We start from the raw sequence: 27,671 nt of genomic DNA on the forward strand, positions 1-27,671 counted from the left end.
AATTTTCAAGTTTGAATTGCCGTACTTCAATGCCAATTTTGAAATGAAAATGATATATTTCTCAATTACTATATGAAATTTCTAGCTTTGTATGTTGTTTGAGCAAAATTGTGAAAAAACTCACCCTTGTAGTGTCTTCTGAAGAATTTTCCAACGAATTCGTCAAATTCTTGGCATTATAAAAAGGGAAATCAAAGTCTATGTCTGTCTCTTTCTGTGCTTGAGCTATTTGTTCCGCTTGGTCCATGATCCTCTGGAAAATAATATTGACGATCTTCATTCAAACAATAACTGAATTGAAAAACGCATTGCTCTAATATCTACCCCGATGCTGTATTCTTTAAAAAATATCAGGTTGTTTCAAAAGTTTAGTCCCCTTTTGTGACTCTTCAAACCTGATATCCTGATTGGTTCTACTGGTGAGAAAATTATTGGAGCCCGTAAAAGATAGTAGTCGATTGATGAAAGGTCTGTAGAGTATAGTGGGCAGAACTTCCACGCCCTATTCGTTTAATTTTCAGACGGTGATATGTAAAACATGCACATTTGAGGTTTACAAATGAATGATGATATAAGTTTTAAAAAGGAATGTGGATTTGGTTGAGGTTTGAAAAAATGTTGATTTTAAGTTTGAAAATAAGTGTTGATACCATTAAAGTTCAAAAATAGAAATTGTTTTGAGGTTTAGAAATAAATGTTGATTTGAAGTTAATTTGATTCATTTCTTCAACACATATTTCACTGGATTTCGTTGACTATTATTATAACATAAATCGTACATAAGTTTTTTCTTTCAATTCTATATCGTATCTTGTAGCCAAGAAAACACAAATACTCGTACCGAATATATTCGGCACCGAAACCGAACGAATCGGCCGAATACAAATTGTGGAAAAAATACCGAATACACCGAATATCGAATACCAAACGAATATTCGGCGCATCATTAGGTTTGTTCTGTTTCTAAGTTTGTACTGTTCCTAATCGTCCAAAGTCAGTGAGTCAGCTGTGGACTGAAAAGCTTTACGCGACAACATGCTCAGTATTGAGCTGGGTGACTGGTTTCTGACTGTCAGGAACAGTCCGGATAGAAAACCAGAACAGGCCTATCATAACATTATCATTGCCAAATGCATAAATTATTTTCCGGGCTGTTTCAATTTGAATTCGTAGATAAAAATTGGAAAAAATCATATAGAAATAAGCTGAAAAGAGTCAAAAAAATTAAATTTGGAAAAAATTAACAGTATAAATGTATTGAGATATGAAGCTACAAAAACACTTGCCATTAAAACAGACAAAAATTTTGAACGAAGTGATATTGAATATTGATATCTAAGAAATTATATTCAATAGAGTTCTTGTTCTCTTTCTTCATTTTTCGCAGAAGAAAATCACTCAGTTGATTCAACAGACATCATAAAATGAATTATGCAGCAAAAAACGTAAGAGGTTAGGTGGAACCCACTAAAAATCTCTTGCAACTTCCGAAATAAACTGGATCATAATTACCTTGACAGCTTCCACTTTCTGTTTCATCATGTGAGAGATATTCTCATGAATGTTTTGTAAAAGAGCGTTGCCATCTTCAACTACTAGTGTGGTTTCTTTGAAACTCTGAAAAGAAACGTTCGAAGGATGAGACAGTGTTTTTTTGTGAAATATAATGTTTACTCACGTCTTTCACCCTGGTTTGTCTGGTTACAAGGTCACCAAAATGCCAAAGCTCCCCACCAAGTTTTGTAGCCCAATTTCTGGCCCTAGAGAAAAAAAGTGTATCTATACACAGGGAAACTGAGCGATCACAAAAAAGTTTATCCCATCGTTATTTATACTATGAAAGAAAAATAGATTAGATGTAATTTGTAAGTTGAAATGAGGTCAATTATCGTTCTAACTATAAGTGACTTGGAGCTTTTTTTTAAAGGAAGCTCCTTCAGAGATTGAAACAGAATGAGCGAGTTTTTCTGCACTGTTTGAAACATTTGGTGTAGTAATGAATATTACTGGAGTTTTATCCCAACACCAAACCGTTATTTTTAACACCTCGACACGTGTCGTCTCTTGAAGATTATCACTTGGTGATCATCCAAATAGTCTTCGAAAATCGACATTTAAAACTGGTGGTCACAGCCGTGGCCACTTTACCGCGAATGTGTCCACTTTGCCCGCAATGTATGTTGCATAAAACTTGATTTTTGAAACTGCATTCATCACAAACAAAACTAAGTAGGCCTATAATATCAAGAGCAAGATCACGGCAAACTTCAGTTATTCTAATTCCGTGTTTTTTTTTACAGAAGAACAGTATGGTGTCAAAGTATAAAAGGAAAACCGCTCAGCAGTCCTGGAACTCTGAAGCTATGCAAAAGGCCATTGATGCAGTGAGGAAGGACGGGTTGCCTTGGCAAACTGCAGCTAAAAGGTTCCAGGTACCTTTAAAACGGCGTGCTCTCGACAAAAATGTTCAAACAGTAAACACAAAAAAGGTTCTTAGTCACTTTCAGCCCATATTTACTGAGGAGCAGGAAAAAGAAATAGTTAACCATCTTTTGGACATGGAAGTCCGTTTTTTGGTGTAACAGTCGCCGATCTACAGGCTCTTGCCTACAAACTCGTTGTTGAAAAGTGCACACCTCATAACTTTAGTCATGAAAAAAAGCTGCTGGGAGAGATTGAGTACAGGAATTTAGAAAACGCCACCCTATGATTGCATTACGGAAGCCTGAGGCGACTTCAGCTGCACGGGCTCAAGCGTTTAACAAAACTAATGTGTCAAAGTGTTTTGACATTTTGGAAGGCATTCCGAAAGGTCACGCCCCATAGGGTGTACAATGTTGATGAGACTGGGCTCTTAACAGTCCAGTCGAAGTCGTCCACGGTCTTTGCTCTAAAAGGTCGGCGACAAGTCGGCTCTTCAACATCTGCTGAATGAGGCGTTCTTTCAACTTTTGTAGTCTGTGTTTCGGCTTTGTGATTTTACCACGTCGAAGAATGAAAGTTGAACTGCAAGATGAAGCACCTCCTGGATCAGCTTTTGCATGTCATCCTACTGGTTGGATGCAAATGGAAATATTCACCTCATGGTTTGACCACTTCTTAAAATTTTTAAAGCCAACAAAAGACGACCCGATTCTTCTGGTACTAGACGGTCATGCAACTCACACGAACAACTTAGACTTCATCGAAAAAGCCAGAGACAATCATGTCACTGTTTTGTGCATTCCCCCTACTGCAGTCATGAAATGCAGCCACTTGATGTTGCGTTTATGGCACCTTTCAATACGTATTTTGTACAAAGCTTCGAAAAGTTCTTAAGAAATAATCCAGGACGGACAGTGACTCAATTCCAGGTTTCCTGGCTACTTGGTGAAGCGTTTTTGAAGGCAGCTACACCAGTTATCGCTATAAAAGGCTTTAGAAAATGTGGAATCGTCCCAATCGACAGAAATGTGTTTACAGAACGGGATTATGCAGCTGCTGAAACAACTCTACAAGAAGACCCTGCGCCAGGAGAAGAGAACACCATCATACAAGTTTGTGCATCTTCATCTCAGACTGTCAACAACAGTAGCTCATCAGAACTCATTGGTGGTTCTGAAAACCCCACTCACCCTCCCTACTCTACAGATACAGATGAGGACCCAAAATTCTATCTTTGTAAATTCCTGCCCACACATTAATAATAAATCGCACTTGGGGTGGAATTTCTCGGAACCGCCTGGGGACAGGACAGTTGTACAACTGTCCTGAAAGTAAGTTTTATATTTTCAACCACAAAATAAAACCTTACTTTCAACACTCATAGAAATCATGAATAGTTATTATATCACCGGGTACAAATTTTCCAGATAGTCAACCCATTTTGATTGTAAAATCAAGTGCTGATTGGTTATTCGACATCCAGAATTTTGTATCCCGCAATTTCAGATATCCCTAGTAGTTGGAATGCTGTATAACTTACAGTTTTGACAACTCAGGATGTTGTTTAGCGGTGCTTTCCATCTCCATTTCCTTTCGTACGTTTTCTCCTTGCCCGAAAGTGGCACAACCGACACACAAAAACAACGCCATGAATGGGTATTTTTGGCACCCCATTTTTTCAGTAAAATTTCTAACAAATTAATAGCTACTACTCCGGAGCATTTCTCACATGGCATAACACCGCAGTAGGTTAAATCGATATTCCTGTTTCTGGCGCAAGCGCCAGTTGCAAAGGTATCTGAATGTTTCGAGATGGATTAGATTTAACTACCTACTTGGAGTCTGTTGTTTTTACGCCAAATGTTTTTTATGATCAGTTCGTGTTCTTATCAGGTTCGCAGCTGTGAAGTTACGAATTATTCAACAAGATACTTATACGGGATGGTCAAGATTTCATTTCATTACGAAAATGCGAAGTGTAAATGTAATGTAAAAAAGTTACAGTGGATATTCTACAGTATGTAAATGCCAAATGAAATAAATTCATTATTTTGGTTACTGTACATGTTTTTAAAAAATTCCGAAACACGTTAAATGTAAATTATAATTTGACATTCTGCAACGTAAAAATGCCACCTCTACCTTCAACCCCTTTTGAATGACAGGTACAACCCCCAATTTTTCAAATGGGAAGTATAGGTTTGTGATATATCGTTTGAAAGGTATATTCATTCTCTATTCAAAGATGTTATCGCTTTATTGCAACAATTGAGATGAAATGAATTTAAATCATGTGGTTGTCGAAATTCTATGAAATATACTTTAAAACTAAAATGTAATGCAAAACGTAATGAAATGTAGATATTCAAAATGTTTACCGCGATCGTCTTAGTAATATCCTAATCTCAAATGAAACTGTCTTTTAACATTATTTAACATATCAATGATATGGTTTCCTACAATCCCTGCCCGAACATTAATTTTTTGAAAATATTGCGTGTGTTCTTCTCTCATCCAGTCAGGATTTTCTGTTGACCAGTAGCGGCAATTTTGCCGACTAGCATGACCGTTAAAAGACAAAGTAAACCCATCAGAAAACATAACGTTTCTAATTGGATGATATTGTGATCCAACATGAGTAGGTATCATTTTATAAAGATTCATTTTATTTTCTTTCAATGTGTTTACTATCGATGTATGGTTAACATTGTCAACTCCAGTGATTCCCAAAGTGGTCTATATCGACCCCTAGGGGTCTATGATAACCTGCAAGGGGTTTACGTCAGCGAAAAAAAAAATTTGGGGTCCACGAAATGAAAATGAAAATAGTGGATCTCAACACATACACTGATAGTACCTGTTTACTTACATCATACTATCTTATAATATCAAAACATATACATTATTTATAAAAGTACCTATGAAGTAAAACATTTATTATATATGTTTATGAAATTGTGTAAGTTGTAGGATGTTGGTATTCGCTTTGTGGTCGCAATACATTTTGAACTTGTAAAACCCTGAGAGTCGCAGTTTTAGAGCTTCGCTACCTTGCACTGACTTGTTCAATTCGTCACTCTATAAATACGAATGTGGGACAAATACGTTTATTCGTTTCCTGAATCTTGAAAAGGAAAGTGCTAAGAAAATATTTAAAAAAATATAAACAGAAAGTATATCACACAAATTATAGTGAGTCAGTGTTATTTTGTTTGAGAGTGCTGGAGAAAAGTAAGTACATTATTTTTTATTAAATTTTAGTTTTGTACTCGTAGTTAGCAAAGATAGATAAATTACGCCAATCATGACTTTAGTTATTAGTAGTTTAATATTCAATCATGCAAAATTATACGAGAATAGTTTCTTTTTGAAAGTTTTAGCAATCGGGATTATAATTACACTGCAATCTCCGTAATTCGAGCTAATTGTTGCAAGAAGATGTTCGAATTATGGAATGTTTTCGGAAAAATCAAAAAATATTTTTAATATACAGCTGCTGGATTTTCTGTCTTATTTAAATAATTTAATTTTGCCCACAGATGACTGATGCCGTGTCCGAATCTAAAAAGAAATGTAGACAGTACAGTGTTGATAATTTGAAATTTGCCAGAGTTAAACTAATGAAGCAAAATATTGGACGGGGCGAATTTTCACAGTTCCCCAATTTGTCACAGACAAGCTGCAGGAAGACGACGTTTCAACTTACGTTCAACATTTAAATGCCCTCTATTCAGATTTTAAATCTAGGTTTGAGGATATTTTGACTATGGTAATACCACCGTGGATAATTAATCCATATGGTGACATAGAAGAAACGAATGTCATAATACAAGAGGAACTGACTGAACTAAGTACAAACGAAGAACTTAAGGTTCAGTTTGAAAACGGATATCAGCAATTCTTGCTGCAAAACAACATACCCGTTACTTATCCCGTATTATGGAATATAGCGAGGAAATTTTTAATTTCCTTTCCATCGTCATACCTAGTGGAAAGGGGGTTCAGCGCTGTTACCAATTTTCTAACGAAAAAAAGAAACAGACTGGACATCATTAGCCGAGGAGATTTAAGATTAACCCTTACAAAATTAACGCCAAATGTTGATAATTTATGATTAAAGCATCAGGTTCATCCTTCCCACTAAAAATATTGACTCATTGCTTATGTTATTTTATTTATAGTTTATTTTATGTTTATTTAATGTTACGTATATTTTACATAACAGATACAAAATTTTATTTTGAGTAGTTTTAATTCAAATTCAATTAATGAATGTATAAATTATTACGTGTTTGTTTGAAGGTGATTGACAATGTTTCGTGATGAATTTCACTAGTTCCGGCTTCCATTGTCTATTATATAAAATGATTTGAAATCCCTGAAACAAGTAAAAAAGAATAATTAAAAAAGAATAGTTGAAAATAACAATTATATTAAGCAACAATAAACCTGAAATGAAATGATAGTAAAATAACCTACAAGTAAAAATATAATAATTGAATAAATAAAAATTAAAGGAATGCAAAAAGAAAATAATAAAAATAAAAAAGTGTAGAGATTCCAAGTCACGTTAGTTCACGACGTTTCGATTGTTGGTATCTACAATCGTCTTCGGGTGATGACTGGACTGATTCCTCCGAGAGATGACTATTTTATAGGTCGTTGAAATACTTTCACTTTCTCTACTTTCCATTTTCCGCTTCACTGATTCCGTGAGAGATGACCGATTTGGCGGGAGTTGGTCATTTCTCGTTTGATGATGGGTTTCCATATGTTTCGTATATCTACGCTGGCCTGGCTGAATACGTTGTTGGACAACATGTATGCGGCTTCCTTAAATTTTCTCCTGAACCAATGTTCCTCTCTGTGCAAGATCTCAGCTTGGGACCACTCGATGTTGTGTTGATGGGTCCAAACATGGTCTGCTATTCCTGATTTGCTGGTTTCTCCTCGCTGTGTGTGCTTCTTGTGCTCGGCAATGCGAATATTCAATGGCCTCTTAGTTTCACCAATATAGGATTTTCCGCACTCACAGGGTATCCGGTAAATGCAATTCTTGGAATCGCAGTCCGCGTTTGGGGGCCTGGTTTTCGTGAGGCTGCTACGGATAGTGTTACCGGATCTGAAACAGGTTCTAATGTTGTACTTGGAACCAATTCTTCTTATCCTCTCCGATAATCCTCTGATGTAGGGAAGTGCAAGCACTGGTTGTGACGGCTTCTCTTCCTTGCGAGGCTCCTGCTGTCTTTTGGCCAAAGTCTTTTCTACCATCGCTTTGGAGTATCCATTCCGCTGAAGATCACTTTTGATGATGTCTAGTTCCTTCTCGAGACCTTCCTTTGTATTACAAAGCCCAAAAGTACGGTCTAATAGAGTCTTGATGATTCCTCTTTTTGTCGATTGATGGTGGTTGGATTCGTGGTTCAGATACTGTCCCGTATGAGTGGGTTTTCGGTATACAGATGTTTCCCACTTGGTGTCGGTCCTCTTCACCAAAACGTCTAAGAATGGCAATTCATTGTGGATTTCCTTCTCCATTGTGAAAGTGATGGAAGGTCTCACGCTGTTGATGTGTTTCAGAAAGGCGTCTAGTTCAGTATTCCCATGGTTCCATATTATGAAGGTGTCGTCAACATATCTCAACCAGACTCGAGGTTTCTTGTGGGCTTCTTCAATGGCCAGAGTTTCAAACCACTCCATATATATGTTGGCTATGACTGGTGAAAGTGGCGATCCCATTGGCAGTCCCTCATCTTGTGTAAAGAATTCGTCCTTCAGTTGGAAATAACAGTTTCGTACACAGCATCCTAGTAATTCCATAATTACTTCTATAGGTAGATTCGTTCTCTCTTTCAGGTTCCCGTCTTCGGATAGCTTTCTCTGTATGATTTGGAGTGCTTCTTCGACCGGAACGTTGGTGTAAAGGCTTTCCACGTCGAAACTAATTAGTTGATCTTCCTGTGTGACTTCAATTGACCCTAGTAGTTCGACAAAATGTCTTGAATTCTTCACAAAAGACGATGTTTTCCCTTGTAATGGTTGTATTAAGGGAAGTAAAAATCTAGACAAGTTTTGAGTAGCCGAATCTCTGGAGCTGATGATCGGTCTAAGCGGAACGTCCTTCTTGTGGATTTTGGGTAGACCATACAAGTGAGGGGGCTTACTGTGGTGCGGTGTTAGGCCTGATCTTTCCTTGTCCGAAAAATAGACTTGGGGTTTTTTCAAAATCTGGTTCAACTTCCTTTCGATTGATGCAGTTGGGTCCCGTACGATCTTTGTGTATCGTCCCTTCTGCAGAACCTCTTCGATCTTCTGTTCGTAGAGAACGGTATCCATTACCACAGTAGCGTTTCCTTCATCTGCAGGTAGGATCTTAATGGTGTTGTCTCTACGTAGGCCGTTCAGAGCTCTACGTTCTTCCTTGCTGATGTTAGATGTTGGAACTGGTTCTCGATCCAACTGTTCTCTAATTTTCCATCTGAACTCTTCTGCCTCGGTCTGGTCAATGAGGGAACTGGTGGATTCCACTGCAGTAATTATCTCCAAAGTGGGCACAGATGTTGGCGTAATGGCAAAATTCAGGCCTTTCCTCAACAAGGATTCCTCTATTCCCGTAAGCGGGCGGGAACTCATGTTGATGACGTTGGTGGCTTCATAGTGAAGAGGACCAACACTAAGTGGGAAACATCTGTATACCGAAAACCCACTCATACGGGACAGTATCTGAACCACGAATCCAACCACCATCAATCGACAGAAAGAGGAATCATCAAGACTCTATTAGACCGTGCTTTTGGGCTTTGTAATACAAAGGAAGGTCTCGAGAAGGAACTAGACATCATCAAAAGTGATCTTCAGCGGAATGAATACTCCAAAGCGATGGTAGAAAAGACTTTGGCCAAAAGACAGCAGGAGCCTCGCAAGGAAGAGAAGAGGTCACAACCAGTGCTTGCACTTCCCTACATCAGAGGATTATCGGAGAGGATAAGAAGAATTGGTTCCAAGTACAACATTAGAACCTGTTTCAGATCCGGTAACACTATCCGTAGCAGCCTCACGAAAACCAGGCCCCCAAACGCGGACTGCGATTCCAAGAATTGCATTTACCGGATACCCTGTGAGTGCGGAAAATCCTATATTGGTGAAACTAAGAGGCCATTGAATATTCGCATTGCCGAGCACAAGAAGCACACACAGCGAGGAGAAACCAGCAAATCAGGAATAGCAGACCATGTTTGGACCCATCAACACAACATCGAGTGGTCCCAAGCTGAGATCTTGCACAGAGAGGAACATTGGTTCAGGAGAAAATTTAAGGAAGCCGCATACATGTTGTCCAACAACGTATTCAGCCAGGCCAGCGTAGATATACGAAACATATGGAAACCCATCATCAAACGAGAAATGACCAACTCCCGCCAAATCGGTCATCTCTCACGGAATCAGTGAAGCGGAAAATGGAAAGTAGAGAAAGTGAAAGTATTTCAACGACCTATAAAATAGTCATCCCTCGGAGGAATCAGTCCAGTCATCACCCGAAGACGATTGTAGATACCAACAATCGAAACGTCGTGAACTAACGTGACTTGGAATCTCTACACTTTTTTATTTTTATTATTTTCTTTTTGCATTCCTTTAATTTTCATTTATTCAATTATTATATTTTTACTTGTAGGTTATTTTACTATCATTTCATTTCAGGTTTATTGTTGCTTAATATAATTGTTACTTTCAACTATTCTTTTTTAATTATTCTTTTTTACTTGTTTCAGGGATTTCAAATCATTTTATATAATAGACAATGGAAGTCCGAACTAGTGAAATTTATTACGTGTTTCTACTTTAAATTTTTAACACTAAACTTCAATACAGTTAGAAATTTACAGGAAATCAATATCAGGTAAGTAGGGGGTCTACCCAACACGGAAAAACATGGCGAGGGGTCTACGACACAAAAAAGTTTGGGGAACTCTGGTCTACTCGATGTATGTGGGTTTTCCTCAACCTAAAGCATCACATCTAATTTTAGTTCATCAGTCATTGCATTGTCAGCTGCTTTTTATCTGCCCCATATGAGCAAGCTCGCGAAACTGCTTCTCTATTCTGCATGTAAATTAGGAAAATTTTCATGGAATAGGTGAGCTACTTCTTGTTGTGTTCGGGTTTTATCTCCGTAACCATTCATTTGTAAAATTGTTATTTTATGCATTTTCGTTAATCTAACCATTTGTCAGACTTGAAGTTGACGAACTTTAAATTCAAATCAAAATACTGAAGACTAATATTGTGACATACAAAACAATTTGATAAGGCGTTTTGAACTAACGTTGTCACGAAAATTATTAGATAACAGTATTTTAAATTATACTATCTAAAAATAACAATGCTATGGTTTTTGTTTACTTTCTTATTGTTATTACCTCAACACGAAATAAGTTTTGAGTGCATTTCAATAAGGTTTGAGTGTACTTCATTGAATTTTGGTAACTACATGGTTTTAATTTATTTTATCTTAATTGTTGCAATAAAATAACATTTTTGAATAGAGAATGAAGAGACCTTTCAAACGGTATATCACAAGCTTATACTTTCTATTTGAAAAAATGGCAATTGTACCAATCATTCGACGGGGGTTGAAGGAAGAGGTGGAATTTTTCGTTGAAGTATGTCAAATTATAATTTAAACTTGACGTGTTTCGGGATTTCGTTAAGATATTTACCGTAACCGAAATAATGAATTTATTCCATTTAGCTTTTACACACTGTATAATTCTGTATGTAGGAAGTCAGAATATATGGAAATAAGGAAATATCTCTCGATTTTCTAGTCTAATATCTATTTCATCACGGATAATGTTTTCGTTCTATAATTCATTCATTAAAAAACTGCTTATTTGGTACAATTATAATAACGATTCAAATTGACCGGAAAAAAAATTTAGAAAATTGACCAGTTTACATGTTTTGTTTTTGACCCAATTACGGTTCAACTGCTTCATTTTTTCTGCTATCACAAAAACAAAATTATTTTCATTATAGTCCGCGGTAAATTGCTCAAACTCATTTCACTGTCAACGAGTCCTTGAATTGAAAACCACATAAATCACTAAGTTATTTGCATAACAAATTCAAACGTGATTCGAGACCATTATACATTATCCCAATTCAGTATATTCCTGTTGCAACTCAAAATGCACCTCAGCAACTTTTTCAGCTCCATCAAAAAGCAAGTCCCACAAGACTTCTTTAAGTGGATTGAACACATCTATAAAATCAAAGGGCTATCCCCACCAAAAAAACCCATTGCCAAAGTTATCTACCTGACGCTAGCTATTCCTCACATCTCTATGTGCACATTTCTCTTGATCTTCTCTGAATGGGCGGCATTCTTTTTCTCCCATCAAGTATTTAAAGAGAGAATGTTCAATATGAGTGTAGCAGCATTGGACACCATTCTGGTATTTCGGACAGTTGTATGGGTTTTCAGCACAAATAAGCTCGGTCAAATCAATGAAATTATTTCAAGGAAAAGTTTCAATTTCAGTTTATTCAACCTTGTCAAAGTTAACAATAGTAGACAACAGCAGGACCAGAAGAGACGCGATTTGGAATTTGGAGATTTTGGGAAGATTTGGGAACAGGGAAATTATGTGTTGCATGAGAACAGGTGAGAGTGACGTCAAAGCATCAACCCGTTCAGTTAGTTCAAAGATTGACATTTCACCATCATCTCAGATGGCGTTATCAAATCTTGTTAATGCTTCTGCTGTTTAACCAGTTGCAATACAAATTGAAACAAATGTGACAACAGAGAACGAAGTTTACTCGATTGTATTTTACGAATATTTTTCTTGTTTTCTTTTGCATTTTTCTGTATCGTCATTATATTTTTCACAGTTACTTTTCTTGAGATCAAATCGATTTTTTATAATTTGGGAACATTCTTTACTTTATCAATTGAATTAGTACGACCAATTTATTAACGTAATATATTTCCTACCAAAAATGTTCAAGGATCGAGTCGTACCCAGAAAACAAATGGGAGGGAGGAGTTGGTTTGGTGGAACGGTAGAAAACTTGATCATATATATTTATTAGAAAACCACTACAGAAATAATAACATCTTATCACAAAATTAAATTTAGTTTTCTAGCTTTCTTTGCACCTAAGAAACCAATTACCTCCTCGGTGTCGATGTCAATTCTACGGTGGATTGACATTAACGCCAAACCGTTTAGTCATTCCTGGCTTGTGGAGTATCTTGAATAAGTGTTGAGGCATTTCAGAGAAGAGAAAGTCCTCTCAGGGGTACATGTGGCAATGTCGCCAACATCTTCAAATGGGCATTTCAGCAAGATTGACATCTGACCTTCTTTGGTCGAAAGTTAGCCTCTAGGTGCTTTTACTTTCTAATCTAATACAACCCCTTTGGCCGATTTCGTCTTAATTTCAAACAGATTTGAGCCTGGATCCCTTACCTATACGACTAACGGTTGTCAGAGGGACAAATGGGTCATAATTGATCATGGGATGACGGCATGAATGTCCTCAGATATCAGTACCGCTCTTCACGGTGAACCCCTGCCTGGCTGGGGTGTTATGGATGAAAAAATTGTTCATTAGTTAACGAAGGACATGAGGGTCTCATTCGACAGAGTATCTGGGCCTTCTATATCGAGAGGGATCATCTATAGCATAATCTATAGCTTTCCTAACCAAAGGATTATCGTGGGTCTCTGCGCAATCAAGGACTTGCCGATTCCTCGACTGAATGGACTGCTGAATGGAAGGCAGCTGCAAATCTCTGCAGATGGCTTCGTTCTGTACGAACCACAGAGCATTCACAATCATCCGTATCGAGAATGGGTATGTTAGACGGAGTCGCTTGCCCCAGATGGATGAAGCATACATGATGACAGGCTTCAACATTATTTTATAGATCGTAATTTTATTCTTTAGGCTCAGTTTGAATCGCCTATTGATCAGAGGTTACAGACTTTTGATCCGACCCTCGATCTTTGTCTTCACTGTGTTCCCCTCCGTGCTCGACAGCGCTCTTATATATTCCGCAGTCGCGGCATAAAATCACTTACTTTCAGCTGCCGCAATCCTCACATTTTCGCGCCCGCTTGATCCCCCCTGGCTACGGCCTTGGAGGGGATTCTGGAAGAACGCAGGAAGGTTGCGTTATATGCATTCCTCTGAAGAATCACCAATATGGTTATAACACGGTGGAGTTGACATTATCATGCGTAGTGCACATGATCTCCCAAACAAGGCTCCTTGTACAGAGTGGGCCAAATTGGACACTTTTGAAGGAAATCCCCTGTTTTCAAACCAGATAGATAAAAACTCATGGCTGTGTCTGTGGGTTCAATTTTATGACAACCTAAATCGAAACACCGCCCTTCGATATCTATCAACGTTTCTGAGATACAGCACATTTTCGGAAAGTTGCTATAACTTTTTTCCTGAATTTCACTAGTTCGGACTTCCATTGTCTAATATATAAAATGATTTGAAATTCCCGAAACAACTGAAAAAAAAAGAATTAAAAATAAATAGTTGAAAATAACAATTATATTAAGCAAAAATAATCTGAAATGATATAATAGTGAAATAAAATACAAGTAAAATTAAAACGATTGAACAAAAAATGAAGAAATACAAATAAATATAAATAAAAAAGTTAAGAGATTCAAAGCCACGTTAGTTCACGACGTTTCGATTGTTAGTATCTACAATCGTTTTCGGGTGATGACTGGACTAGTTCCTCCGAGAGATGACTATTTATGAGTTGTTCGAGTACTTTCACTTATCCCTACTTTCCATTTTTCCACTTCACTGGTTCAGTGGGAGATGACCGTTTGGCGGGAGTTGGCCATTTTTCGCTTGATGATGAGTTTCCATATATTGCGTATCTCTACGCTAGCTTGGCTGAATACGTTGTTGGACAGCATGTATGCAGCTTCCTTGAATTTTCTCCTAAACCAATATTTCTCTCTGTGTATGATCTCAGCTTGGGACCACTCGATGTTGTGTTGATGGGTCCAAACATGGTCTGCTAGTCCTGATTTGCTGGTTTCCCATCGCTGGGTGTGTTTCTTGTGCTCGGCAATGCAAACATTTAATGGCCTTTTAGTTTCACCAATATAGGATTTTCCGCACTCACACATTCGGTAAATGCAATTTTTGGAATCGCAGTCCGCCTTTGGTGGCCTGGTTTTCGTGAGGCTGCTACGGATAGTGTTACCAGATCTGAAGCAGGTTCTGATGTTGTACTTGGAACTAATTCTTCTTATCCTCTCCGATAATCCTCTGATGTGGCAAAGTGCAAGCACTGGTTGTGACGGCATTTCTTCCTTGCGAGGCTCCAGCTGTCTTTTAGCCAAAGTCTTTTCTATCATCGCTTTGGAGTAGCCATTCCGTTGAAGATCATTTTTGATGAAGTCTAGTTCCTTCTCGAGACCTTCCTTCGTATTACAGAGCTCGAAAGCACGGTCTAAAAGAGTCTTGATGATTCCTCTTTTAATTGATTTATGGTGGTTGGATTCGTGGTTCAGATACTGTCCCGTGTGAGTGGGTTTTCGATATGTAGATGTTTCCCACTTAGTGTCAGTCCTCTTCACCAAAACGTCTAAGAATGGCAATTCGTCGTGGATTTCCTTCTCCATTGTGAAAGTGATGGAAGGTCTCATACTGTTGATGTGTTTCAGGAAGGCGTCTAGTTCAGTTTTCCCATGGTTTCTTGTGGGCTTCTTCAATGGCCAGAGTTTCAAACCACTCCATATATATGTTGGCTATGACTGGTGAAAGTGGCGATCCCATTGGCAGTCCCTCATCTTGTGTAAAGAATTCGTCCTTCAGTTGGAAATAACAGTTTCGTACACATAATTACCATAATTACTTCTATAGGTAGATTCGTTCTCTCTTTCAGGTTCCCGTCTTCGGATAGCTTCTCTGTATGATTTGGTGTGCTTCTTCGACCGGAACTTTGGTATAAAGGCTTTCCACGTCAAAGCTAATTAGTTGATCTTCTTGTGTGATCTTTTTCTCGCCAAACAGTCATCTCCCACTGAACCAGTGAAGCGGAAAAATGGAAAGTGGGGGAGCTTTCCTGCAGGGGCAGCCGGTTTCTTGCCTTTATTCAAGGCGGTGCTCTTGGCACCTGCCGCAGGAAGTGCCCTTGCTGTTAGAGGTGATCTGCTTTGTCCAGCCTCATTCCAAGCGGTAGATTGGGGTGGACATTTCTGTTCATCCCCAGCCACCGCCTTAGATTAAGGTGAGCAATTCTGTCCAGCCTCGGGATTGGTTTTCGTTTTTGTTGTTTCTGTTTTTGTGTTGTTTCATTCATGTGTTTTCCCACGAGTAGCAAGGGGAGAGTTGGTCACCTCTGGCAGAGCCCTGCATTACCAGAGGAAGGCTCTTTTCAATGAGGTTTCGTCCAGTTCCCCAAGGGAATCTGTTGTGACCGCATATCGCCCTGCGGCCAGTCAGCTGTTGGCATGATTCCTTACACCTCAGCTTGGGTAGGCTGGTCCACGGTGGCATGTTTTGCAAAGGCTGTTGGGGGATTTGTTCCTCTCACTCCACTTATTTCTGCCACTGATCAGGAGTCCGGCGACTCCGTCCGTCATCTTTGAAATACGGAGCTTACGGGTTTTTTCATGTAGACTTAGAAACGCACATTGATCAAGTAGGTTTTGGACGAGGTGGCGATAAAACAGAAAACAAATTGTTCAGTAGTAGCTATGAAAATTTAGGAAGCTTTTCACATCAGTAAGTAAAATGCATAGTTTCAATGAAACATAACAATTTATACTATATTTACTACTAATAAATGAAACTTCAATAATAATAATGATAAAAAACAAACAATGAAATATATTTCTTCGAAAAACGTGTTGAAATTTCTACCAGCTTCTCCTACACACAGGCGACAACTTTTCTGAACAATTTCTGAAAAATTAATTAGTTCAATATACAAATTCGTATCTTGAATTGGTCGGAAATTCAAAAATTGGATCTTTCAACCATCCACAGAGGTAAAAGTCCATAGGCGTTAGGTCCGGTCACCTGACCGGCCAACGGTTGGGTCTTTGGTTGGCTATCCAATTATTACCAAAATTTGCAGCCAAAAAATTGATGACAATTGCAAAAATCAGTGACAATTGCAGTGTTGTGGGTTGAAGCCCCGTCTTGTTGAAAATATTTTTTGAGCTTCATTAGTGGCAATTCATCAACAAGGGGTTCAATATTTTGCCTTGAAATTTTTAAATACCTCTGAGATGTGGAAGTGACTTTTTAAATGAACGGGCCGATAATTCTACCCCTGAAAACATTTGCCCACAAACTGAATCCAAATCTTCCTTGACTTCTCTGCTCAGCAATATAATGAGAATTTTGTTATGCCCAACTATACAGCTGTCGGACTGAGTCATGGTAGGTGGGAGAAGTCGTATCTGCGTAAAGTTTGGATCGGTGTATGACAAAAAAAGTATTAGGAAAAAATGAATAGAAATTTTCGTTTGCAATTTGAATGTTTACGGCTCGAATAATCTAACAGACAGATTTCTATACATCTACCGCACATTTTGAGTTAAAAGCTTCTCACCGGCCATGACTCAGTCCGGCAGCTGTAAGAATTGTAGCTGTTGAAAATGAAGATTCATAGGAGCTTCACCTGTCTAACTAAAATTCAACGAGAAATCAAGCATTCGGTTACAACTTTCCAGGAACCACTGACAAAAAGCCATGCGGCCTTCAAAATCTCATGGTCAGAGTTGATGAACTTTTCTGAACTCTTAACGTTAGTTGTTGGTAGGCCTGTTGATATTTTCAAATTTCGCGTTGACGTTTTTGGGATTATTTTCAACAGCTCCTAAAACGACTACTTCTTCAACTCCTTATCCCTACTTGACGTGATATAGTCCGTCTGTGTCTGAATAACCATTGTAGATTTCATTTTTTTGAAAATTTGAGCAGGAATTTGATGTTTCATGAAATTTTCGTGAGTTGTCAAGTTTTGAAAGTTATGTCAATTTGACGTGTACCATTTTAGAGAGTCATGACCGCTGTGACCTCTAGATTGCATCTGTTCATGGCTCATTTGTAGAAATTTTAGAAATCTCTGTATGTATATTTTCATTCATTATTTATTACAGAAATGAACTCGAGTCTTTTCGCATCCAAACAATGTTCTACACTAGGATGGTCTGTTGTTGCCTCCATATTGCCATCACAATCATTAGCGTCTTGACCTACATGGTTTCATACATAAATGAAGTTAGTGGTGATACCTACGAGGATTTCAATCCTCGTATGAACAGAACGACAACATTCCGAAAACAACAATACCCCCTGTACTTACCCTTCGACACATCTAATGATGGATACTACTGGATAGGATTCTGCTACAATTGCTACGCTCATGTAGGAAATATGATTACTTTCTTACGTGAGTAATTTTGGAAACCCAGGTTCAATATCAAATATAATTGAAGACTGAACCAACAAAACGAAATAGAAAGTACCTTTCAGTTTTCAGACTTTTTGAAAAAAATATTCGACTCACGTATTTTTATCTGCTGGTCACCAATATCATATCAGAACTTGGCTCTTCGGTTTAATTTTGGAGATACTGTCATTCAAAAATCAAAAAATCAACTGTTTATATCCCTTTCGGCAAAGGTAATTAATTAGTCACCGCTATTTCTTCATTTTTCCACATGAAATGTTTAATTTCATTTCTTTTACAATTTTTTTGACAGACAAAACAACTTTTGGAACTGCTCATTTTTTTACAGTCATATCGATAAATACTATCTTTTGAAATTATTTTCTCGTATACTGGGTCAGGTGGATTTTTTTCAGAAATAGTTAATCAACATCACTATGATAATTTCGAGGATCTCAACTTTCTCAACAAATGAAACTAGTCAAGTTTCATTTGATTTTCAAACAGACATAATTCAACTTTTTCAAATGGAACATCCTGTATTTCTTCATTTGTATGAAATGTTTCAACATTTCACTACATTTTTTATCAGAAGTATACTATACGAAAAACAGATATTTTACAAATTATACCAAGTTTTGGTAATTGTTGTTACCACAAAAAAATGTATTTTCTCACGTTCACTCACTCAAATTTGTTTATCGAATATTGAAACTAATCGCTAGAACATCAGCATTACGAGGGTTGCCATTTATATTTCGGTATTAAAGAACAAAAAAAAATATTAATCATAGAAAATCACTTTATTGTTTTTCAAAATATTTCCCATGAAGATCTATACACTTTTGCATGCGTTTGAACCAATTGTCGAAGCACTTTTGCCACTCTGATTGAGGTATCTCCAAAAGATATGTTCTGAATGCAGCATCCGCTTCTTCAGGTGACTAAAAACGTTGACCTCTTAGTTTTTTTTTACGTGCGGGAATAAAAAGAAGTCATTCGGTGCCAAGTCAGGACTATACGGCGGATGACTCATCAAATCGATGTTTTGGGTGCTCAAAAATGCAGTTGTTTGAGCCGATGTGTGAGAGCTCGCATTGTCGTGGTGAAGAGTGATCCGTCTTCGGCGGTTGGTTTTCCTGATCTCTTGGAAAACAACTGGCAAACAAATAGCTGTGTACCACTCAGAATTGACTGTTCTGCGTTGTTCTAGTGGTACGGTTGCGACATGTCTGGTTTTTCTGAAAAAACAGGCGACCATTTGCTTGGAAGTGCTTCGTGCGCCAACAACTTTTGTTGCATTTGGCTCTTCTTAAAACATCCATAAATTCGACTGCTGTTTACTTTCGGGCTCATACGCTTAATCCCCGATTCACCACCTGTCACGATGTCATAGACGTGTTTCGAAGCACCGCAATCGTATTTTTTGAGCATTTCCTTCGACCAATCGACACGAGCCTTTTTATGAGCGATTAACAAATTGTGTCAAATTGTTTGTCAGTCAAATGTTTATGCAATATTGAATGTATGCTGGTCCCACTAATGCCTAAGGTTGTCTCAATCTCACGATAGGTCACATGACGATCTTACAATCTCAGTTCGTGCACATCATCACTGGTTTTCGGAACAACAACTGATTTTGGACGACTTTCACGAGTGAGTGAACTACGACTACGATTGAATTCACCATACCATCGATAAACACTGGTCCTTGATGGAACTTCATCGCCAAAAATTGAATTAGGTTCATCCATGCACTGTTGCTGAGTTAATCCACGTCAAAAATTGTAAAAAATAATCGCACGAAAATGTTCACGATTTAATTCCATTTTTGGGCCGGGATGAATCTTTTGAGTTACTATAAAGAACACAAATAGCGGGCATATGTCAAAACGATCTGAGTACGTATGAGCTCAAAAATGTCCAGCTTTACGATAGAGCTGTGAGTTGCCAGATTGCAACACTAGGGTTGCCAAATATCGAAACATATAATGTAGTTATCGCGGTTTTAACGGTAAGAAATGCGTAAAAAACCTAAAGAATATTTATACTGCTTTTTTCTTTAAAAACCCAGATATCCATGACTGACATCAACAAATGAATCCCATAATTTCTCAATGAAGCCATGTGTTGAAGTTTCTTTCATGTGTAGATTGAATCATTTCCATTATGCATTGGAAGACATGGTGCAAATAGTCTATGCATTGGAGGAAAGTGACGGAAACTACCTCCTTGCATCTAGGATTTACAAAGAGAAGTTCCCCGAAAGAAGACAACCAGATGGAAGGGCATTTCAGGCTCTAAAAACAAGATTTGAAAGAACTGGTAATGTGAATCACGAGAAGTTTGAACGTGTCTGCCCTGTAACAAATGAAGAGAATACATACACTCCAAATCGCTTTTCACCTTGTTGAAAATCCCCATGTGAGTATCTGAGACCTGAGCAGGATTGTCACAAACCAGCGTGTTTCGAATGATACAAGTGAGCAGATTTCATCCTTACCACATGCAATTGACGCAAGAGTTAGGAAAAAGAGATTCTGAAAAACGTGTTCAATTTTGCCGATGGGGCTTGGAAAAGATATATCAGGATTTTTTTTTTTTATTTTGTGTTATTTTGTGGTGAAGTGACTTTTCATGAAATTGGAGCTATTATTATTATTATGCAATGGAAAACTCCCATTTTGTTCGTTGCCTGAACCATCAACAGCGTTGGTCACTGAATCTTTGGGGTAGAATTCTCAGAAAAAGAGTTATCGGTCCGTATTTTTTCAAATTCAAATTCAAATTCGAATTTTTTATTTGGTTCATAACAAAGCTACAGCTTTAGAACATGTCACAAAATACCATCAAATTAAAATATGCCAAAAGAAAAATATAATATCTTCAGAAAATACAGTGCAATAAAAATAATAATACAGTACATACATACATGTATGTACTGTACATGTATATGTATACATACATGTATGAAAGGCATCTTTGGTCCAGGGAGTGAATGGAAAAAGTAATTATTACCATATAGGGAATTTTCCGTAAGTAATTTCTTTAAATGTTTTTTGAATTTACTATAGTTCAGAGAACGTACTGTAAGAGGTAGGGCATTGTACATTTTAATATCAATAGTATCGTCCATTCTTTGTAACCGGGTTTGAGGTATAATCAAATTATCTTTATTTCTAGTATTGTGATCATGTATATCGAACACAACAGAGTAACTATTAATGTTTTGTTTGACATATAGTAACCTAACAAAAATTATCAGAGAGTAAAGTGTCATTTTTCTCAACGGTTTAGAGATTGGTTTGCAGGAGTCTTCAAAATTATCTCCTGTGATACATCTTACAGCTGAATGACGAATATAGCATTCAAATGAAACTGAGCTTCCGAGCTCCAGACAGACAAGCCATATCTAATAATGGATTCGAACAGTGCGTAATAAGTAGTTATTGCAGCGGATTCGTTAATGAGTTGTTTAACTTTTCTTATAGCAAATACTGCACTATTTAGTCTATTGCAAATTGTATATATATGTATGTTCCATACTAGCCTAGGTCGTTTTCCACATTGTAGAATAGTCTAGATTCGAAAATGAGACTTTTGTTTGTTTTTTTTTTCATTGAGTATGAGCTTGTTTGTCAAGAACCAGGTTTTTGCTTGTTCCATAACTTCCCCAAGGATTGTAGCCGGACACTCCCCTTTATTGATACTGATGCCAAATGTGGTGTCATCAGCATACATAATTGTCTCGATATTTGAGGTGAACATATTTGGCAAATCGTTTATATAAATAATAAAGAGGAGGGGGCCCAATATTGATCCCTGAAGAACTCCTCTACTCATTATCTGAGAAGTGCTTCCCTGATTTTCAATACAAACTACTTGAAGTCGATTGGACAAGTAGGATTTGATTAGTTTCAGTGCCACTCCTCTTATTCCGTAGTACTCCATTTTCCTCAGTAGTATGTCATGATCAACACAATCAAAAGCTGCACTTAGGTCTGTGAAGATTCCCAAAAATTTTTCGTTTCTTTCAAAACTGGCTTTTATAGCACTTGATAGCATCCAAAGTGGACATATTTTTCCTAAAACCATACTGCTGAGGACTCAGGATTTTGTTCTTATCGAAGTAATCAACTAGTTGATTATAAAGAATAGTTTCAAATATTTTTGAAAAGCAAGGCAAGATTGATTGCCTGAAGTTTTGTGTTAGTTCTGGGGATCTTTTTTTATAGATTGGGGAGATTCTTGCCAACTCAAGCATTGAGGGAAAACATCCTTCATTTAGAGAGGTGGTATTAATGATATTTTTTTAAGAACGTCCAACAATAAATGACCACAAGTTCAAATTATTTAAACTTATGTTTTTTGGATACACCCTTTGTGTACTTTTTTTCCCTGTTTCAGTTTTTATGATGTTCCAAATAGTTTTACTGACATTTTCAGAATCTTTAATTTCACTTTCATTAAAAGTTTTACGTTGGATGGGCATCTCACTGGAAAATATATGTAAGATTTCTTCAGCATGAGTTTTCAAATTTATTGGACGGGGTTCCATATGAAAAAATACTTAGAATGTGGCTACAACAAGACGATGCACCACTATATTTTAAAACTGAGGTACGGGAATACTTCATCGATCATTTCAATCAAAAATGAACTGGTATTGGTGGGCCTGTGGAGTGGCTACCCAGATCACCTGACCTAACCAAAATTGATTTTGTTATGGGTGTATATCAAATGGATTGTATATCAAACTCCTCCAACATCTATAGAAGACATGAAATGAAGGATTACTAGAGCCTTCAGGGAAATCCCAGAAGATATGGTGGAAAGTGTGTAAAAACACTGACATGTGTATGACTACCATTTTCTTGCAGAAAATGGTCGTCATTTTGAACATCTTTTGGACCCCTCTATTCATTAAAAAATTTAGGCTTCATTGTTCATATTGAAAAAATTTCGAGTACGTGAACGTAAATAAATGAATTTTTGTGAAATACAACAATTATTAAAACTGGGTATAATTTGTGAAATATCTGTTTTTCGTATAGTATACTTCTGATAAAAAATGTAGTGAAACGTTGAAACATTTCAGGCAAATGAAAAAATACAGAGTGTTCCGTTCAAAAATGTTAAATTATGTCTGTTTGAAAATGAATGAAACTGGATCGGTTTTACCGAACACCCTATATATTATGATGTTGTGATGTTGAGCTAAAAAATCCACTTAATTGCTGTAGACACGCGGGTGGTGAATTAAAAAAATATTGTCTGCAAAATAGCTTTTTCTGGAATGACTTGGCAATGCCGCAATGGGAATTCCAAAACAAAAATTCCTTACAGAGCTGAAAAAAATATGGAATTGAATGACGTATTCATATACTGGGTTTTCCATTCAAAAAAATATAACTTTGCTTGGCCACGCTTGGCTGAATCATCCAGTATTCGAGAACACAATTTTCAAAGATAGTATTTATAGATATGACTGCGGAAAATAAGTGATCAATTCAAAAAATTGTTTTCCATGATAGCATTGGAACGAGGGAATCTTGTCGATTCACCCTGTGTACCATTATCATTATTAAATTTCAACAGTTTAAACTTTGAAATGGCCGTAACTCAGTGCACCAAGTTTTGACTCTAAACTCGTCAGCAGACGAAAAAAAATTGAAGTTTGACAATTTAATATTGTTTCAGCCATAGAAACAACTCTCACAAGCTCCTTGATACACCTCATCAGTCAAACAACAGTCATAAAGGAAGCATTCAAATATATCGATGAAAATATATCACCTGATCAAAGTAAAGAAGGAGTTGCCCTCATAAAGGAAATTCGAATTGTCAAATGCATTAATGAGTTGCAGGAGATTTACAGGTGGATTACTTTGTGAAGTATTTTTGAACCGAATGATTTATAAACCGAATGATTACTTTATAGTCCGGTCAAATAAGACCAAAAAATAGAGTAAAGCTACCTAAATTTTCATCAAGCAGAAAATCAGTTAGATCGTTTGAAATATGATAAGAAATAAAATTTGTGAGTTCCCCAACTTTCCCCTGTATGGAAAAAAATTACTCAAGGCCAAAAGTCAAAAAAACAGTTTTTTCGCGGTTTTCAGCAAAACGGTGAGTTTTATCATAAAAATACTCCAGACAAAAATTGTAGATCATAAAATCATCTACAAAATATATTTCAGTACTATTTTTCTACGAGCCAGAGTTTTTGAGATATAACGATTCAAAAAATTGTAAAAGTTGTTATCGTCATAATATGCATGAGTACGCCATGTATATACATCTCTGTATTCGTAGTATATGTTGAAATATTTTGATACGCCATTGTAACCTTGGGACATCTGTCCCCTGTTCAATTGTGTGCGTGGTTAAGGTCTTATACCTGCTATAATAAATTAAATATTACTCACTGCTCGAACTCCAACTGAAAAAACTATTTTTTTCTAAACCAGGAAGAGCTTAACATCAATCGGAAATATATTCATCAAAAAGTTTATCTACTTTTGCAAAGTGTCAAAATAATGTACTATTTTTAGACTCAATAACTGGCTGTGATACGACATCTGCAGTTTACAGGAGGGGTAAAATAACATTTTAAAAATTTTTGGGAAAGAAAGTTTTTGGCTTTCTACTACTCCATCTTGATACAAAAAAAAGGATGAGGGAATCTTCCAAAGATAGGAAGGAAATAATCAATTTTAAAATAAGTAACTCTATACATGGATGTGTAGATCATGCAAAGATGTAACTTTTAGACCCAAACTGAAAGAAAGTCTTCCTGAAACAGCTACTTTCATATAAACAGTGAATTATACAAAAAAAAAAATCTTTCGAAACAAATACTTCTATATGAACCCTGAATTATACAGAAGATACTTTCCTCTACTCAGTTTGTATTTCAAATATTCGTTGTGGAATAAAAATCAGATATCATTCACATGAGTATTTGTTTCGAAAGATTTTTTTCTTTCGTATTATTCAATGTTTATATGAAAGTAGCTGTTTCAGGAGGACTTTCTTTCAGTTTGGGTCTGAAAGTTACATCTTTGTATGATTTATACATCCATGTATAGAGTTACTTATTTTAAAATTGATTATTTCCTTCCTTTCTTTGGAAGATTCCCTCATCCTTTTTTTTTGTATCAAGATGGAGTAGTAGAAAGCCAAAAACTTTCTTTCCCAAAAATTAATCACTCCTAAAAATATAACCCCTTCAATTCAGTTTAAAAATGTTTTAAAAACATATTTCAAACAATCTTACTGATTTTCAGCTTGGTGGGAATTTAGGTAGATTCAAATTGACCGGACTATTTTCCAAGACGTATAGAGCGGTAAACCCTCGAGAAAAGAAGAGTATTTGCATACTTAATATAATTATACATGATAATACATAGTGAAGCAGATGATCCCTGTTTTACATCAAAAATCAATTTCATTGAGTCAAAGGAGTAAAGATTCTACTCGAAACATATTTCAACGATTGAGTTCTGGATTGTTAGCTGACCATCTGTGGCATCAATAGTATAAGCATTCAGTGAGAAATGTATTATCAAAAGTGAGAGTCATTTGATTCTTCATAAATATAATCTGTCTATAACAATCAGAAAAAAATGACCTAATGTATTTCAATCCATAGCTGTCATTTTATTTAGTTATTTTCATATGTCGGAATTATTAATAATAATAATATTTATTTGTAGTTCCATACAAATACAATAAATATTCAATCTATAAAAATGATAAAAAAAAATACAAATAAGGCTAGAAACAACATGTACCGGAAGGGTATGTTGATCTTAGTTCTAACTTTGAAGAAAAGAAAAGTAAACAAGAGAAAAAACAAAGAAAAATATTTTTAACAACAGTGTTAAAAGTATTTCAACACGATTTTTTCCTAACAAATAGCAATAAACAAAACATAATCATTCACTTTTCTAGGAAGTTTTATTATGAACAATAGATATGGATACAATTAAATTCTGTTACTAATGTATTATATTACATTAATTACATTATTATTATTATTATTATTATTTATGAACATTAATAGGTATAGAAAGTTCAATTAGAACAACTGCTGATATTAATACCTTGCGATGTTGAAGAGGCTGGTAATGTATTTGAACTATCTGAGTTGACAATTTCATGGGCATTAACATTTATTTCTTGACGTGAAGTGGACGATTCTGTAACGCTGGAGCTAGGCGTTGGGATTATAATTTCAGTAATAGCCTTTTTATAAGAAATAGATTGATCGATGTAACCCTCAGCTACTGTTGTAGACTTCGGTGCTTCTTAATATTCATTATATTTGCTCCTGATTCTGCTAGCAAAGAAGCAGAAGACCTTCTGAAACAGTGACCTGTATATTCCTTTGGTTCCGGGAGGTTCAGAAACTCAGCAATAGTAGAGGGCATTTTCCCAAACATGTTTATACCAACCGGATTGGCTCTGCATTTATAGTTTGAATATTTCAGAAAAAAACGTTGGTGATTGATAACAGAAAGGCGTAATGCAACATATTTATTAAAATAGTCAATGTTTTTTTCAACAATGCAAAAAGAACGACCTATTATCGTTTTAATATTTGAACAATCGATGATTTATCAATAAATTTAATGTCTTCCATTAATAAATGACACAACTCTTCACGCTGGCAGGCTCCATATATTCCGAAAATAGTAGCAACTTTTGCCATCAAATATTTTCCATTTGGCGCCTCATTTATAAACCTCTGGACTTGTTCAAACGTAAGAGTTTTTGATTATTTGGGCCTATAACTTCCATTTTTCTGCTTTAAGAATGCTATTACCTTGAAATATTTCCTTGTATGAACAGCATTTTTAACGAGCGCCCTCGACTTTATCATTGAAAACTTGCTCCACAAAGTTGACGAGTTTCATATTTTGATTTATCTTCTAGATAGGCTAAGACGGTTTCGCTGAAATTTCCTTTAACGTTCTTAAGTCTACACCAGCTAAGAAAATCAGAATATGCGATGTCTTACTGCTGAGCCAATTTTTTTGGTAACAATTCAATTGAAGCTCTTCTTGCAGCCTCTTCAATATCGTCAGGAACACACGATGTCTCACTATTGGTCTTCATTATGCAAGACATCAAACACCAGCAAGAATTTCAAATGAGACTTTAAATAAAACGCGTGAGCTGTAAACAATACTGTTTGTTAGTAACCAGGTGATTCGGCTTAACCTGACACGGCCACTTCACATCAAATGCGATAACATGAAAATAGTTAACTAACAAAAGATGAATTCAGAAGTTCCAATAAAGAACGATTACAGAATTGTTAGGTTTCATTTCATTTCGGACGAATTATATTTGAAGTTCGTTTTTCAGGGCAATTGAAAGGCTAGAAGAACTCTATAATATTCAGTTAATGGTACAATATGGATTCGCTACTATTTTGTTATGTTCCATATGTTATGTGTTACCATTGGTGAGTAAAGTTTCAAGTTTTCTCATCATCAGTCACTTCAACTTCAACTGCCGACAAATAACATTTTGGGTCGTTTTGTGTTCAGTACTTCTCAACCATAAATGTTTCAGGTTGAAAATACAATGGAAGCAGTGTGTCGCCTTATTCTCCTTGCTGCATCTTTGGGACAAATTTTCATTTTTTCATATTGCTGTAAAACTCTAGCTGATGAAGTAAGTTATTTTCAGAAAGTAGGTACTACTCACTACTAGGTGGGGTTGGGTTCAAAGCGAAGTCTATTCGATCCTACACTGCAACCCGAGAGAGTTTATTGTG

General features: G+C 36.5%; 2 protein-coding genes across 6 annotated transcripts in view; one reads left to right on the forward strand and one right to left on the reverse strand.

Moving 5' to 3' along the window:
- The window catches only part of stj (voltage-dependent calcium channel subunit straightjacket), a 46,990-nt gene extending 42,553 nt beyond the window's left edge, over positions 1 to 4,437 (reverse strand). For 3 of the 4 annotated variants that reach the window (XM_074173520.1, XM_074173519.1, XM_074173517.1), the window contains exons 1-4: positions 3,965 to 4,436; positions 1,679 to 1,760; positions 1,513 to 1,617; positions 125 to 253 (exon numbers count right to left, since the gene is read on the reverse strand). In XM_074173520.1, the coding sequence (XP_074029621.1) occupies positions 125 to 253; positions 1,513 to 1,617; positions 1,679 to 1,760; positions 3,965 to 4,098 (450 nt within the window). In that variant the 5' untranslated portion in view covers positions 4,099 to 4,436. Of the gene's footprint in view, positions 1 to 124; positions 254 to 1,512; positions 1,618 to 1,678; positions 1,761 to 3,964 lie in introns of all 4 variants that reach the window. The other variant, XM_074173518.1, reaches the window with a different exon arrangement.
- A 977-nt stretch (positions 4,438 to 5,414) lies between these two features.
- The window catches only part of LOC111515231 (odorant receptor 10), a 29,490-nt gene continuing 7,233 nt past the window's right edge, over positions 5,415 to 27,671 (forward strand). The window contains exons 1-5 of one of the 2 annotated variants that reach the window (XM_074173523.1): positions 5,415 to 5,655; positions 17,589 to 17,881; positions 23,582 to 23,759; positions 27,257 to 27,356; positions 27,467 to 27,568. In XM_074173523.1, the coding sequence (XP_074029624.1) occupies positions 17,620 to 17,881; positions 23,582 to 23,759; positions 27,257 to 27,356; positions 27,467 to 27,568 (642 nt within the window). In that variant the 5' untranslated portion in view covers positions 5,415 to 5,655; positions 17,589 to 17,619. Of the gene's footprint in view, positions 5,656 to 11,174; positions 12,092 to 17,588; positions 17,882 to 23,581; positions 23,760 to 27,256; positions 27,357 to 27,466; positions 27,569 to 27,671 lie in introns of those variants that run through there. The other variant, XM_074173524.1, reaches the window with a different exon arrangement.

Source organism: Leptinotarsa decemlineata, unplaced genomic scaffold (assembly GCF_025532065.1).
Source record: "Leptinotarsa decemlineata unplaced genomic scaffold, Ldec_3_MD MMD2_tig00000251_RagTag_RagTag, whole genome shotgun sequence".
Taxonomy (NCBI): Eukaryota; Metazoa; Arthropoda; class Insecta; order Coleoptera; family Chrysomelidae; genus Leptinotarsa; species Leptinotarsa decemlineata.